General features: G+C 46.4%; 1 protein-coding gene across 4 annotated transcripts in view; it reads left to right on the top strand.

The window, feature by feature from the left end:
- Positions 1-3460: 3460 nt before the first annotated feature.
- The window catches only part of atp11b (ATPase phospholipid transporting 11B), a 42977-nt gene continuing 30923 nt past the window's right edge, over positions 3461-15514 (top strand). For all 4 annotated transcript variants that reach the window (XM_030372304.1, XM_030372301.1, XM_030372303.1 and 1 more), the window contains exons 1-11: positions 3461-3824; positions 7884-8000; positions 9956-10045; positions 11016-11096; positions 11334-11441; positions 11847-11975; positions 13213-13316; positions 13825-13872; positions 14106-14170; positions 14550-14631; positions 14891-15041. In XM_030372304.1, coding sequence (XP_030228164.1) covers positions 3798-3824; positions 7884-8000; positions 9956-10045; positions 11016-11096; positions 11334-11441; positions 11847-11975; positions 13213-13316; positions 13825-13872; positions 14106-14170; positions 14550-14631; positions 14891-15041 — 1002 coding nt within the window. In that variant the 5' untranslated portion in view covers positions 3461-3797. The remainder of the gene's footprint in view (positions 3825-7883; positions 8001-9955; positions 10046-11015; positions 11097-11333; positions 11442-11846; positions 11976-13212; positions 13317-13824; positions 13873-14105; positions 14171-14549; positions 14632-14890; positions 15042-15514) is intronic.

Here is a 15514-nt window from a genome sequence, read left to right as displayed (position 1 = left end):
AATTGGTATGACATTTCCCCTCCATAACAATGTCCACTGAAATGAATAACGATCAGTGTCTGTTTGTAGTTCAAAGGCTAAGGAGGTCACAGTTTTAAGTGAAGAATTAACAGGTACTTAGCAAACCAAAAACCACCCACCAGGCACCACACAAACACACACACACACAGGCACACAAACACACATGACACACATGAACGCACACACAGACGCACACAAACACACACGCACACACAAACAGGCGCGCACACATGCACGGAAACACACACACACACACGCACACCCACAGTTAGAACCACTGTTCACACTACCAGGTGTGTAGCCACTATACGGTGGCAATTTAAAGGAGCTGTATGATTTGAGAATTGTAAAGAGAGAGAGAGCAGAAAATAGCAAGATTTGGAAATAAAAGATACGATGCCTCCCTCTCCGTTGCCCCCCCCCCCCCCCCCCCCCCTACTGTTATCCGACAGAGAGATTGCATTCACACACAGGTGACCACAGGCAAGATGGATTCACTGAACTAATCAGGGAAGACATACCCTAATTGGTCAGAAATGAGCCGGGAGAGGTTTTAAATCAAAACGGCGTCATTCATAGGTAGGCACCCAGTCAACAGATATTTCACATAACATTCCCTCACTAAAACCTGACGGCATGTCTTATCAATGATGGCTCTTAAATCTCACAGCACCGTTAACGTTAAGTCATGCCCAAAGCAAGCACCTGTCATCACACACGTGCGTAGCTCCAGATAACAGGATGATCGTCATTGGCTTGTCACCATGGCCTGAGTGGTTAGGGTTAACCACACATACCTCCCTGTGTCTGACAGTAAACTGACATTGATTAAGTGAACCAGTGTAAAACATGCAATTCATTTTTCAAACCTTGTAAATATGTGGGATTGCCATTTAATTCATTCTCTCCAGACCCCCAATCCTCCTGGAGCACGCAGAGATTGATGTTCATACTAATGAATTAAGATGTCTGTATGCATACAGGGCACTCTAACATCACCCCCCCACACACACACACACACACACACTCATAGACAGACACAAGCACACACACACACACACACACACACACACACACACACTCATAGACAGACACACGCGCACACACACACACACACACACACACACACACACACACACACACACACACACACACACACACACACACACACACACACACACACACGCCTGTAGCTGCACCCTTTACAAACAAGCAGAAGCAGAAGTAGAGAGACAACTGTAGTGTCTAAAGAGAGAAGCAGTGGAGAGGGAATTTGTCTTAAGCCTATTAGGGCTATTAGGGATACTTGCCAGTAATGATTGAAAGCCATTTAGCACTGTTGCATTTACCAAGAGGATCAGCCCTGGTCTGGTTAAGACGCCTGACGGATTATCCCGCTCTGAAACCTACACGCCGGCCGCACTGACAGACGTTGGCCCTGCGCTCCAGGGTGTGGAAGTCAAATAGACGCAGAAGCAAAGGCATGGGCAAAAATACAAACAGGCTTTCACAAGGACTTCAGTGTTTTTGTGTCGATTATGTTTAGTTTTGTTGCATTGAACGATAACTATTTTTCTTTTATTTCATATTCCACAAAAAAACATTGGCAAGCAAAAGCTTTCAAAAGGTGCCAAATGAACCATGAAAAGCCTAAGGTACTGTACAGGTCAAAAATATGCTGTATGTAGCTTTTAGATAACTGCCTGCATGGGTGTTCATAAAGTAAAGTCAGCCACAGCCTTACAGCTTTGTGTCAGTCCTCTGTATATGTGATCTACTATACTTGCTTAAGGAAGTAGGTTTACAGTCAGTTATACTGGGAGTGTGGTTTACTTCATTTCTGCCATGCTCAGGTGTTCTTTGGCCCGGGGGGGGGGGGGGTTCTAACTGTAGCATTGCAGCTTTTGTAAACCTCAGCAAGGCCTCATTCAATTCTCCCAGAGCAGGGATAACTGCTAGGGATAAATGATACCATCAGTTCCTGAAGAACTTGGATGTGGATCTTAAGTTTTAATCCTTAAAGCAGTGCCTGTATTCATGCATGCAAACACAAACACTCACACACAGACACACACACGCACACACACAGACACACACACACACACACACACACACACACACACACACACACACACACACACACACACACACACACACACACACACAAACAAAAATACACACACATACAAATGTACAAACACAGAAGCACATCAACACACCAGTTACACTTGAACATGAATTATTTGAATGCTGTCGATTGCATGTCGTTTGGATGCTCTTCCAGATGTTTCCGCTGTGGCAGTGTTATGTAACCTAGCGCAGCTCAGGGATTACACTCATAAACACATCCGGAGAGGGGAGTCTGCCTACTAACACTCACACAAAGACACAGAGATAGAGGATTATTTAAGGATTAAAACATAAAAAGAACGTCAATTTACGATTAAATTGTGACATCTCTCTGTAACATGAGATGAATCACAGCCATGAATGCCCCTTAAAGTATTGGTAAGTTATGATATCAGCAAGTGGGCTTTGATTTGTCAGAACTCAGGTCCCACAGAGTCCCGTGGCCCCGTGCACTGTGCTGAGATGTTCTGCGTGTTGACTACAGTGTGTTCTTGTAGTCCTCATATCCCCCCTGATACCCAGATTGAAAACAAGATGCATTTTAGACAAAGTGTTCATGTAATATTATAAAGCAATAGTTAAAAATTAAAGCAGCTACATAAAGAAGTGTTTTTGATAAACCTATACAATCTATTCAAGTAATTTTGCGGCATATGCAGTAGGTCAACGTTATGGGCCACCACAGCACCAAGCGACATCCACTTCAAGTATACATTTAGGAAAACAAACAACTCCATAACTTCAGTCCAAGTTATTCAGTAATCTACACATAAACGACCGTTGATACTGAAGGCCACTGCAGACCCATATCAGCTTCACTGTGTTGTGAGCCGAGATAGGGGGCGTGTCGGTAGGATAGGGGGCGTGTCGGTAGGGGGTAGGAGGCGTGGCAGTAGGGGGTAGGGGTGTGTTGGTAGGAGTTAGGGGGCGTGTCAGTAGGGGGTAGGGGGTGTGTCGGTAGGGGGTAGTGAGTGTGTCGGTAGGGGGCATGTCGGTAGGCGGTAGGGGGCGTGTCAGTAGGGGGGGTATGGGCAAGTCGGTAGCGGGTAGGGGGTGTGTCAGTATGGGGTCGGGGGCGTGTCAGTAGGGGTAGGGGGCGTGTCGGTTGGGGTAGGCGACGTGTCAGTAGGGGGCGTGTCAGTATGGGGTCGGGGGCGTGTCATTAGGGGTAGGGGGCGCGTCGGTAGTGGGTAGGCGACGTGTCAGTAGGGGGTAGGGGGCGTGTCAGTAGTGGTAGGGGGCTTGTCGGTAGGGGGCGTGTCGGTAGGGGTAGGGTTCGTGTCGGATTCAGTAGGGGTAGTGGGCGTGTCGGTAGGGTAGGGGGCGGGAGTCTCCGCCGCCAGTAGGCTTCGAGCACACACTGAGGAAACTGGTCGAGCAGACAGGTCGCACTTCCTCACCAGTCGCCTGTCACTTACACCTGGGACTTATTTATGCTTGATATACATTCACGGGGAAATGGAAGTCGTTGGATTTTACCGCAGAACTGCGCCGTGTCGTTGCGTGACGTGATGCGGAGAAGGAGCCCGGCGTTTGGAGGAAGATATTGATGCTTTTGAGAGGTTTAATCGGAGTAGCTAGTAGCTAGCCGCTGCTAGCCCCAGTGCTGGCGGCTCCAGGCGGAAGGGACCGAGAGGACAGAGAGGATGCTCCGCTGGACCCGGCAGCAGCTGGTATACCCGGGCTCTACTACCTCTAATACATGCTCTGTGTCTTCTGTCCTCCCTGGGTTTTAGTTAAGTGTTTACACCCGACCAGTCTGGTGGGTCTGGGTTAACAAGATGCTAATAGCTAGCCAGTAGTTTGGAGTCAAAAGCGTTCCGTTCGCTGTCGTCGTTGTTTGGTCGGCTGTGTTGATCCATGTTTCACTAGAGCAGATTTATTATTACCTGTTACACTTCCTACCACGTCCTCAGACTCTTCTTTCTTCTTTTTTCTTTTTTTACATGCGTTTGCTTAACCGTTAGCATGTGGTTAACTTGTGGTTCAGCAGCCTCGGCATGTGATGTTGTCATCTCATTCAATGCGTTGACTAAAACTTGGTAAAGTTTCAACAACTTGATTAACTGATGCTAAACTGTCCTTACTGACCCAGTGACCAGTCCACTGGTTAACTAGTGACCAGTCCACTGAAAAACTGTCCTTACCGACCCAGTGACCAGTCCACCGGTTACCCAGTGACCAGTCCACTGATAAACTGTACTTACTGACCCAGTGACCAGTCCACTGGTAAACTGTCCTTACTCACCCAGTGACCAGTCCACTGGTTAACTAGTGACCAGTCCACTGGTAAACTGTCCATGTTGACCAAGTGACCAGTCCACTGGTTAACTGTCCATACTGACCCAGTGAGCGGTCTGCAGACTTGTCGTTTTCTGTCAGCTCTTAAAGTGCTTAAAGTTATTCACTGTAGGTCAAGTAGAGAACATGTGGTTATTTTCCATACTGTTTATACAAACCTGATAACGTAATCAAATCAGTCGCAGTGTTTCCATTTTGATATGATGAAGGTATTAAAAGGACGTTTATAACACACACACACACACACACACACACACACACACACACACACACACACACACACACACACACACACACACACACACACACACACACACACACACACATTGTTCTAAGTTAAATGTATAACAGTGTTTTAATTGGACTGGGGGCTGTTAAGTAATGAGTAAATCATTACAAACACAGGTTGGTCACACATCAGTCAAGTTCGGAAGGTTGTTAAAACCAGTTAAATCCATACACATCCCAGATTCTAACGACACTGATTCTCATTCGTCGTTCTCATAGAAGGTTAATTGAATCAGCGTTGCCATGTTTATTGCAGGTTGCTGTATCTCTTGTACCAAAACGAATAACAAACGCATTGCCCACAGACTCAGTCGCTTCGGGGAAATAGTACATTTCCAAGAGTACCAAATACGCTCGCTGCAACTCCCTGTAACCTCATTACTGACGTCATCAAGTGCTACCGACCGAGGAAACTGCAGTGCTTTACATGATGGTACATTTGTTTCTCAATAGCAACAATGCAGGGTTCAGAAGGCCCTGTATCAGAAGGCTTGTGCATGCCCTTTCTCCTGGGTTGAAGGAGATGCCTACTGGATGGTACACAAGTGCAAGCACAGGAGTCCTTCATTGGTTCACATTTGTTTAAGGGTTCATTTATTTTGAACGCGACATTGGATCATGCTGAGGAGGAGAAAGGAGAAGGGCGGCCAGGGCTTGGCCACAGACGGTTCTCGTACAGTGAGCTCTGAGGGCGTGGGAGCCATGGACAGATTGTATTGATGGCCGGCTGTTCCTCTTTCTCATGGCACCAAATGGGCCGTGGCACCTCAGAAATAGGAAGAATGTTCATTTATTAGAGGAAACGTACGGCGCTGCCAATAACGGCAGGCGTTTCAGGTTTTTATGCAACATTAACATAAGGCTTATCATTCATGGAACTTGAAACCAGAAAAGTATTTTTAGAGAAATATGATGATGAATATGTGGAACACAAATAAGATGTGTTTTGGTTGGTTGTTGACGACCAGAAGTGTTTCAGTCTGTCATGTTAGACATTGGAAAATAATCATTCAAGACGTGGCAGTGTGGTCACCTATTAATAAAGCAGATGGTGATATCGGTGCAGCCATATTTCCCTTCATGTTGGTTTCTGTCCCTCCCCACACCTCCTGCCGTCAAAATGAAGCGGTATAATAGTTGGTAATAATATTTGTTGTACGGAGAAAATCTGCATTAGATTGCTCCTTGGTAACCTACCTCCGATCTCTTTTACATCACTACTTTACCTCTCTCACTCCCTCTCTCCCTACCCAATTAGCTCGTCCAATGTGATTTAAGTCACGTGACTTTTTAAAACAGCTCAGTCCTCCACACTGGGGATGTCACTCGTCTTAACTCTGTCTCTGCTCAATGCGTGATGGTACTGGAAGGCCATTCGGTTGAATGTGTTAATACGTGGTTGGCCTATTGACTTTGAATACCCAGAATTGAATAAAAGAAGTAGAATAATTATTATTAATCCAGTGTTTACAACTGGGGAAGCTGGCTAAACATAGCCTAAAGGAAAACCCTCTCGGAGTAGCCAATGACATGCTTGATGTCAACGGTTTGCATTATACAAAACTGTTTATGTGTAATATTTATCAATGAAGATTTCACTACATTGTTGAGAAATAACTAAATGGTTGTCAATGGTTACACCCTACTGAATGACTAAACTATGAATGAGCCTTTCCATTGTTTACCTCCCGGGGTCTCAGCTGGTGTGACTCGATTCCAGCAGTGGATTGCTTTGTACCTGCAGACAGGTGGCGGAACTGGATCAACCAGTAACTAATGTACTGTTTGTTTGACGTGGCTGGTTGTTAGTGGGCGGTGCTGAACTAGGGCTGGAAATAAACCACTACCAGCAGCGTCACTGTCCACGACATGGAGTCAATCAGACCTGGAGAAGCAATCGCTATTATTGATCATACTGTTGTTCTTTGATATTCCTTTGTGAAGGGTCATACTTAACCATGTCAATATGTATTTGGGTATGGGTCCCTGGGTGTGCAAAGATATATTTGTTCATGTTTTTCAAAAAATACCAGCTGTGAGTGTGATCAAAAAATGGCAGTTCTGCAAATAGTCAGTACATTTTAGCATTTGATGCAACTGATCCGCGACTGAGTTCTTAATGTCGTTAGCAGTGTGCGCTACAAGCAAACGTTGGGTTGCACCTCAGGACTTGAATATAGGTCGCTTTTGATAAGATGAAGGTGTGCAGTTGTATCGTAAAGGTTCTGTTTGGATACCAACTTTCTACTAAAGAGTGATATCCTATTTTAGTTATTGAACAGGGAAACAGCCTAAAAAACTATCATCTCTAACTAATGCGCACTTATCATATCCCCCACCGTAAACAGCCATTCGCTACAGTATTTGACACTAGGATTAAAAAGGAAAATGCTCCACATTTGCTTTGCGGCCTCAACTTCTTTCGGCAAGTTTTGCAGATTTGATGTATCCGTCATCTTGAAGGCAAAAGCAAAGGCAGTTAGCAAAGTCAGCCCATACTCATGAAGGCTCCCTGCATCTCCACATTTGAATGATTACAATTCGATAAAGAAGAAAATCTCCTGGGTAAACAACACACTTCAAGGCCTCTAGGAATTACAGAGCTGAATAAATTTGCCAAAATGAATAGTGCAAACTATAGCAATGCATAACACGATTGAGTACACAGAGGGGAAAAAGAGGGGAGAAAAACTGACAAAAATGCTTCACATGTGCACCACAGATGAGTCTGAGTTGGCCAGGGGGACAAGGCTAAACTTCTCTTTTTGGTGTGTGTGTGGCATGGGTTAAATTCATAGTTGATGATCAAATTTGATCTTCCTGTTGTTGCCATTCTCCCTCCCTTACGTGCAGCTGTCTCTGCAACAACCTGTAGCAGTAGGATGTTTGTAACAGTGTTTCCCTTAATAATGTTTTCTAGGAACGTGTGTTCAAGATGCACTTTGTTGATGTGCACGTGCACAGTGCTGATATGTGCGAGTGTATAGTGCTGATATGCACAGTGCTGATATGCGCGTGCACGTGCTGATGTGCACGTATCGTTGCACCTACTTCACCTTTTAAATTTGGTGATCCTGAAGATTTTTATTGAATGAAACCACTTTTATGATGTTAATTGAGGGTGATTTGTCTCCGACCCCCAGGGCTTCGACCCGCCCCATCAGAGTGACACCAGAACGGTGTACGTGGCCAACCGGTTCCCCCAACATGGCCACTACATACCTCAACGCTTCGCTGACAACAGGATCATCTCATCCAAGGTAAGGCCATTACCACTGCTCATCTCCGCCTGACATTAAATCCCTTTTAAGGGATGCACTGATTTTAGGCCGTTCCCCATCTCCAATGTTTTTTTTTATCAGCCAATCATTTTTTACAGTGAAATATTAGTTAATGTTATGCTCGTTAATGATAATCATTGAGTGCCTTTTTTACAAAGGTTCTTTGTTTGTCCGATATAAGCACTGTGTTACGTGAGTTATTGTTATTTTGTTGAGGCAAATGAAATGGGCCTTTTAGAAAAGACACAACCGCATTTAAACACGGAACACTATGGAGTTCAGTTTTCCCTTTTGTTAAGAGTTTAGCCACACAGTTTTCTGACCTCAATCCGTTTAGACCTCAATGAAGACTACAAGGGAACATGGAATAAATGAAACGCCACTTTATTAAAGGCGAAAGAATCAGTGGGATGACTGTTCATGGTCAGGCCAACACGCCCTCACTTGTACACTAAGTAATAGCGTAATAATCTGTGTGGTAATATGATTCCTGCCATGGAAAGCACTCTGAATGTCCATTGTGTCTGTAGGGTGCTATATAAATAAACTTGCCTTGCCTTATTGGTTGGTGAGAGAGGATGCTCCATAGATACACCGCGGTTTGATTTGATTGGTAAGTCGATTGACACCAGGTCATGCAAGGCGATGTTATGATCCGTGCTGCTCTCTGGGGACTCGTCAGACCTACGAGGCAGTAAGTCTCTGGCCTTAGTGAGTGGTCGGACTGGGCTACTCGCTACTCCTGAGTGCTGGTGGTTTATTACGGGCTAACACATCATCATCCTCTGAATGAAATAAGACCTGACACGGTGACCACAAGGGAACGGGTATTTACTGTGCCGCTTCACTACTCAACCGACTGCAGTGGTTGAAGCTGTTCTGTTGATCGCACTTTTTACCAACGGCTTCCTAATGCTGCCGCTTCTAATCAATTGTTATTTAGGTCTTCTTTTACAACTGCTGTATTTGCTCTATGTCCTTCCTGTGGCGTGGAGCAGTAATAGAGGTTCAGAATGAGCGGAGAGCGGGTTGGATCCCTCGTGTGAAGGGCGGGTCCAACAGGCTCCTCTGAGCCAGCTGGTGGGCCCTCAAAGACGCATGAGGTTACGGGAACTCTGGATTGTTGCTGTTCTACAGCACCGGAAGTAATTTTCCTCCGCTCCAATAATGATCTGCATACTCTTGACATCTGGAAAAACCATGATAAACTTATTGGACCTCTCTTCAACCCGACTACAAAGGGAAATGCAGAACAAGGCACAGTTCTTGGCTCTGGTGGAGCGTTTCCTCGTCCCCCAACCCACTGGGCTAGTGGAAGGGGAAAGTTGATGATGATGAGGCCCTTCTAATGATATAACACCGCATCTGGCCTGATGAATCAGGAGCTGAACTGTACACCTACTACTGAACAGAACAACAAAATAAGGATGTTTGAAGTCTGTAGGCTATTCATTTCCCATCCTTTGACAAAGCATGTAAAGCACACACATTTTTATTCTATTGACCAAATTATCGTTGGTCAATTATTGAACAAAGATCTATGCAGTCAGATTTGACGACTGACTAAACCCCTGTTCTGTGTCCACATGGTAACATCTAACATCTGAGGCCCATATAGAGCTGCAACAATTACAGTATAGCACTGCAGAAGCAGTAGGGCTTGGTATTTGGGGTCCGTACTGAAAACCTGGTTTATAGCCGATAGCTATGGTCCCTCATGAGTATTGTGGGCATTTGATTTAAAGGGAAATGGGAAAGGGCATTGGATGCTTGGCCTTTTCTGATGGCTTGTCTGGAGGCAGCTGCCTTCCTGTGAGCTTCATGTGTTGGGCTCCTGCTGTTTGGCCGATACTTGTTAAAAAGGCCACACTCCTCTATCGCTCAATGTGTGACTTCTATGTTCTTTCCTCTTTTTGTGTCCCCCTCTCTTTCAGTATACCATTTGGAACTTTGTCCCCAAGAATCTGTTTGAGCAGTTCAGGAGGATAGCCAACTTCTACTTCATCATTATCTTCCTTGTACAGGTAACACACACCCACACGTGTCACACTAGACACTCACACACATTCAGACCGTAGTCTTACAGTGGGCTGGGACTTGTGATGTTGCTGCACTTGATTTCAAAACGCATGCCTGGGCACGCGCGTGTGTGTGTGTGTGTGTGTGTGTGTGTATATAAATGACTGCCAGTGAGTCACAGGCTTTGGAGGCGTGGGTGGTGGTCACCCCTCCACCCCACCCAGCCTTGCATCCACACAGTCATGCAGTGAGTCGTGTGTGTGTACTTTAAGAGCCGACCAAACCTGAGAATGCAGCAGCTCAACCTGAGCTGAGATGATCTGACCTGTTCTTCATTCAACCGGACCTGTGCGTCCGGTGCATGGAGCTACTTCAACTCGGTCATCCTCTGTCCTCCTGTCAGAGAGAACTTACATCAAATGTCCAACAAAAAAGGACGCTTGTAAGCCTGTTTTCCAGGGAAACAAAACATGTTTTATTACTCGGAAAGACAACTGACACCATCATGTCACCAGAGGGTTTCTGTTAGGGCGAAGACACGAAAGAAACACACTGTCACAACTGTGGAAACTAAGAGAATGAAGACATGATCAAATGTAAGAGAAATAAACGCCTTTTCTCTTTAGGGATCCTTTTGATAATTATACGTTGCAGCGTTCTCGCTAAATACTCGACTGTAGAAATCACAGAAATCTAGACAATTTAAATGCACATACTGTCTATATTTTTTTTAAGTGAGGATAGACTAACGCTCAATATTCATTTTTTCAGAGTTTGAACTTCGACATTTAAGATGACACCTAGCAGGTTTCCTGTTTTGACACCTCTCTCTCTCTCTCTCTCACTCTCCACTCTTCACTCTCCTCTCTCTCTCTCTCTCCACTCTCTCTCTCTCTCTCTCTCTCCACACTCTGCTGAATCCATTTTGTAGCCTGTCAAACCTTTCCACTACCTTGTGTCTCTGTCCGTCTCTAGCTGATGATCGACACCCCGACGTCCCCCGTCACCAGCGGCCTGCCCCTCTTCTTTGTCATCACCGTCACTGCCATCAAACAGGTGAGCAGGGGCCAAGATGAGCTTCACGGTTACCATGCCAACCAAAAGATGTTCCCAGGTCGAAGGTGTGCGCAGTGAACTGCTCTGTGAAGGCTGCAGTGCTGCTTGGTGTAATGGAAACGCAGCCTTCAGGCGAGGAGGGAGGGTTCGTGCGAGACAATCGCAGGAGGTTTTGAGTGGCGTTTTTGTAACATCTGATCCGAGCGTCTGGCTGAACGTTGTTCTTCCCTCTGGCAGGGCTATGAGGATTGGCTGCGGCACAACGCGGACAATGAGGTCAACGGGGCCCCGGTGTTTGTGGTTCGAAGCGGCAGCCTGGTCCAGACGAGATCCAAGAACATCCGGGTAGGACCACAACCACCACCACTTGCCAAATAACAGATATGGGCTCAAGTTCTTTAGAGACATGGCAGATTTGGAATCAAGGACCCACGATGCAGAACAAACGAGTCCAACGGTGTGTGCGTGCTTACCCATGCATGAGTGGCGACAGCAGCTCAGGAGGTAGAGCGGGTTGGCTGGTAACTGGAAGGTTGCTAGTTCGATCCTGGCTCCTCGAGGTGCTCGAAGGTGTGTCGAGGTGTTCCTGAGCGAGACGCCTCACCCTGACTGCCACCGACGAGCTGGCTGTCGCCCTGCGTGGTCGACTCCGGCGTCGGTGTGTGAATTTGTGAAGGAAAGGTTGAAAGTCGCTTTGGATAAAAGCGTCAGCAAAATCCCCTGAAATGTAAAACTGTTTGTGTGTTGCAGGTGGGGGACATCGTGCGCGTGGCTAAAGACGAGACGTTCCCGGCCGACCTGGTGCTGCTGTCGTCGGACCGCTCCGAGGGCACCTGTCACATCACTACGGCCAGCCTCGACGGAGAGACCAACCTCAAGGTAGCCCCCCCCCCTCCCGCCCCGCCCCACACACAGGGCCGAAGAAACGCGTCTCTGTAGGCAGCCCATGCCCCGAGATCGTACCAAAAAAAAAAAACGCGCAAAACCAAAATAAATAGTATTCCATCCAATCACCGACAATGGGTGGGGGCTGTGGGTTTTTACGCTGCGTTTATGATCATTTTTACTGAATGATGGAAGGGCGAGCTCTGTTTGTTTGGGATCTCGCTTCAACCAACAGAGGTGATGTCTCACAACATCGCTGATACAATCTTTAACAGAATTGACTGGATGTTTCCCATATTTATTTATTTTCCTGCTTAACATGGTTGCATAGGTTTCTGTATCTTGCAAAGGCTTGTCAGAACTTTGTTATGGCTAACAGAGTCCTGTAATGTTTACCAAGTGTTCTTCTCTTCCTCTGTTCTTCTTTCAACTGGGAGTAGGGCAGAAAATACTGCAAGTCTGTATTAGAAGTCCACAGGCCTTTCTCTTCATGCACTGTCTCACATTCTATTCTCTCCTTCCTGGTGTGGGCCTGGAAGAGACTCGTCTTTAAAAACCGAAACTGCTATTTATTAAGCAGTTGTGATGCGTAGTGCCCACATTGGACCTGTAACGGTGGTTTCAGTATGAGGCATTGAGAGCACTTCTTGGTGTACGTTTAGTGTTTTTGAGGTAAGCTCAATCGTCTGGCTCCAGGTCAACTCATACCACCTCACCACCAAAACCCAGTGTGGTTTTAGCAGGCTATGTATCCCCACATCACGACTCACTACAATGGGTGCCCGGTCATTCAGCTGTTCAGCACCCAGGCTCTGGAACTCCCTCCCCCCACACATAAAACAATCAGACACCATTACAACCTTCAAGTCACAACTCAAAACTCACCTGTTCAAACTCGCACACAACGTCTAACTGATCACTGTTTTGATTGTTTTTTTGTTTTGTTTTGTCTTGTTTTTGTTTTATTTATTTCTTATTGCTTATGTTTATTCATTTTTACACAATGTCTTGTTTTTTTTAAATAATGTATGATGACTATATGCTCTGTAAGGTGACCTTGGGTGTCTTGAAAGGCGCCTCTAAATTAAATGTATTATTATTATTATTATTATTTCCTCTCTCTGTTCCGTTACTCATCTAGGAAATGAAGATGCTGTCTGTTTGCCTAATATGTGTGTGTGTGTATGTTTGTGTGTGTGTGCGTGTGCGTGTCCGTGCGTGTGTGAACTAGACCCATTTTTCAGTGGCAGAAACGTCAGTGTGTCAGTCGGGGTCCAGGCTGGAGTCCTTGCAGGCTGTGGTTGAGTGTCAACAGCCTGACCCTGACTTGTATAGGTACAAACACACACACACACACACTGTGATCGCCCCCCTTCCAACACACACACGCCTCATCACATATGCATGCAAATTGGTCTTGCACACAACCCAGCCCTCTAGTCCAAACCAAGGAGCCCTCCCATTTACCCAGCAGTCCAGTTAAAGACAAAATGCTCATTTGTTTTGCATATCTCTCCTCTCTCTCTGAACTCCTGCCCTCTCTCTCTCTCTCTCTCTCTCTCTCTCTCTCTCTCTCTCTCTCTCTCTCTCTCTCTCTCTCTCTCTCGCTCTCGCTCTCTCTCCCCCTCTCTCTCTCCCTCTCTCCCTCTCTCCCTCTCGGTCTCTCTGTCTCTCTGTCTCTCTGTCTCTCTCTCTCTCTCGGTCTCTCTGTCTCTCTGTCTCTCTGTCTCTCTCTCTCTCTCTCTCTCTCTCTCTCTCTCTCTGTCTCTCTGTCTCTCTGTCTCTGTCTCTGATTCTGTCTCTCTCTCTCTCTCTCTCCCTCCCTCCCTCCCTGTACGTGCAGGTTCGTGGGGAGGATCACTGTGACCCAGGAGGGGGAGGAGATCGTACGGTGAGCCTACGCCTACCTCTCTGTGTGGTTAATTAGCGCGGCGCTGCTGTAACCGTTACAGCTGCCGAGCAGACGGCGGCGTTCCGCCCAGTTAATCATCTTTACCCGCGCCGTACACATTCTCCTTTTCAAATTGAGCCCAACAGTGTGTGGGAAGTCTCTTTACCTTACACATTCATAAGGTATACAAACAAAAGTTGATTTTAGTGTGTGTGTGTGTGTGTTTCTTTCAGTCCGCTGGGGCCGGAGAATTTGCTGTTGCGGGGAGCCAGGTTGAAAAATACCAAAGAGATTTTCGGTACGCCAATATCTTGAACACAACATTTAAATGTCCCTTTATTTATTTTCGATTAAATCAGGCGCCCAGCCGAACCGGTAAGGTTGCGCTCATTCTCTCTCATTTGGTCGTTGCTGCTGGCCTGGTCCCTGCCCACCCACTGTCATAGTACCAGCCAGTGGCAACCCTCGCACATCTTCATTGCAGAACATTAGTACAAAAATACCTCTAGTTCCGAAAACTCAAAAAATGATGGTGTGTCTAGACTCTAGTTATAAGATAATAAGACATTCATGAGATGTTTGTGTTTTTCCTTCAGACACTCATTATGCTTGCTCTGTCTAACAGAGTACAATCGGTGATTCATCATTATTAATTATCGCGGTCTGCACCACTGCAGGTGTGGCTGTTTACACGGGCATGGAATCCAAGATGGCTCTCAACTACAAGTGCAAGTCCCAGAAACGTTCCGCAGTGGAGAAGTGAGTGGGAACGTTCTTTTCTTGTTTACTGTTTTTCGCCCTGTTGTGGGTTTTCCTTGTCTCCCAAAAAAACACTATATATATCTTGTGTTCATTCAACAGTCTAAAGCAAAGGGGATAAGCATGATATCATCCCTTTAACTTAAGGACTAATTACCAGTCATCCTACGACCATTTGAATGCCGTTGTACTTAAATGCACATTGGCCGAGGAGGGGTTCAGAGTGCTGAAGGGTGTTCTGGCGTCTGTTCTGTGGCAGGTCCATGAACACCTTCCTGATCATCTACCTGTGCATCCTGCTGTTCGAGGCGGTGCTCAGTACCATCCTGAAGTATGCGTGGCAGGCGGAGAACCAGTGGGACGAGCCCTTCTACAACCAGAAGACGGAGCAGGAGAAGAACAGCAGCCCGGTAGGTCGACCGCCTGCTGGGTCCTCTCGCAGGACCATTCCTCTTCAAGGTTGTGTCAGAGCTGTTGGGTGACATCACTGCTGTCGGTATTTGAAGCGAGATCCCAAACAAACAGAGCCAGCTCAGCCCTCCCTTTCATGTTTCGGGCATCCAGTTAAAACTATCGCAGCGCAAAACCCCACAACATACACCCCCCCTTTGAGTGGTTGGTTGTACCGTTTGTCTTTGTGTAAGATCTCGGAGCACAGGCTGCCTACAGAGACGTGTTTTTTTGACGGCCTGCTTACGCTGATACAACCTTTAAGTAGTGATGCCGGGCTGGATCACAGATGAGTGGATGAGTGTCCCTCTGTCCCGCTCTCAAAGTGCTTATGAGTTCATGCCAAATGATGGGGATGTTGTAGCAGTGGTTGAGAGGAAGTGAATGAGAATGGCCTGGAAGGTTGACCAAAAACTAACACTCCCCATATTTC

The sequence above is a fragment of the Gadus morhua genome, chromosome 12, assembly GCF_902167405.1.
Source record: "Gadus morhua chromosome 12, gadMor3.0, whole genome shotgun sequence".
In the NCBI taxonomy this organism is placed as follows: Eukaryota; Metazoa; Chordata; class Actinopteri; order Gadiformes; family Gadidae; genus Gadus; species Gadus morhua.
The sequence above is the reverse complement of the archived record's forward strand: the minus strand, read 5'-3'. Positions and strand labels throughout refer to the sequence as shown.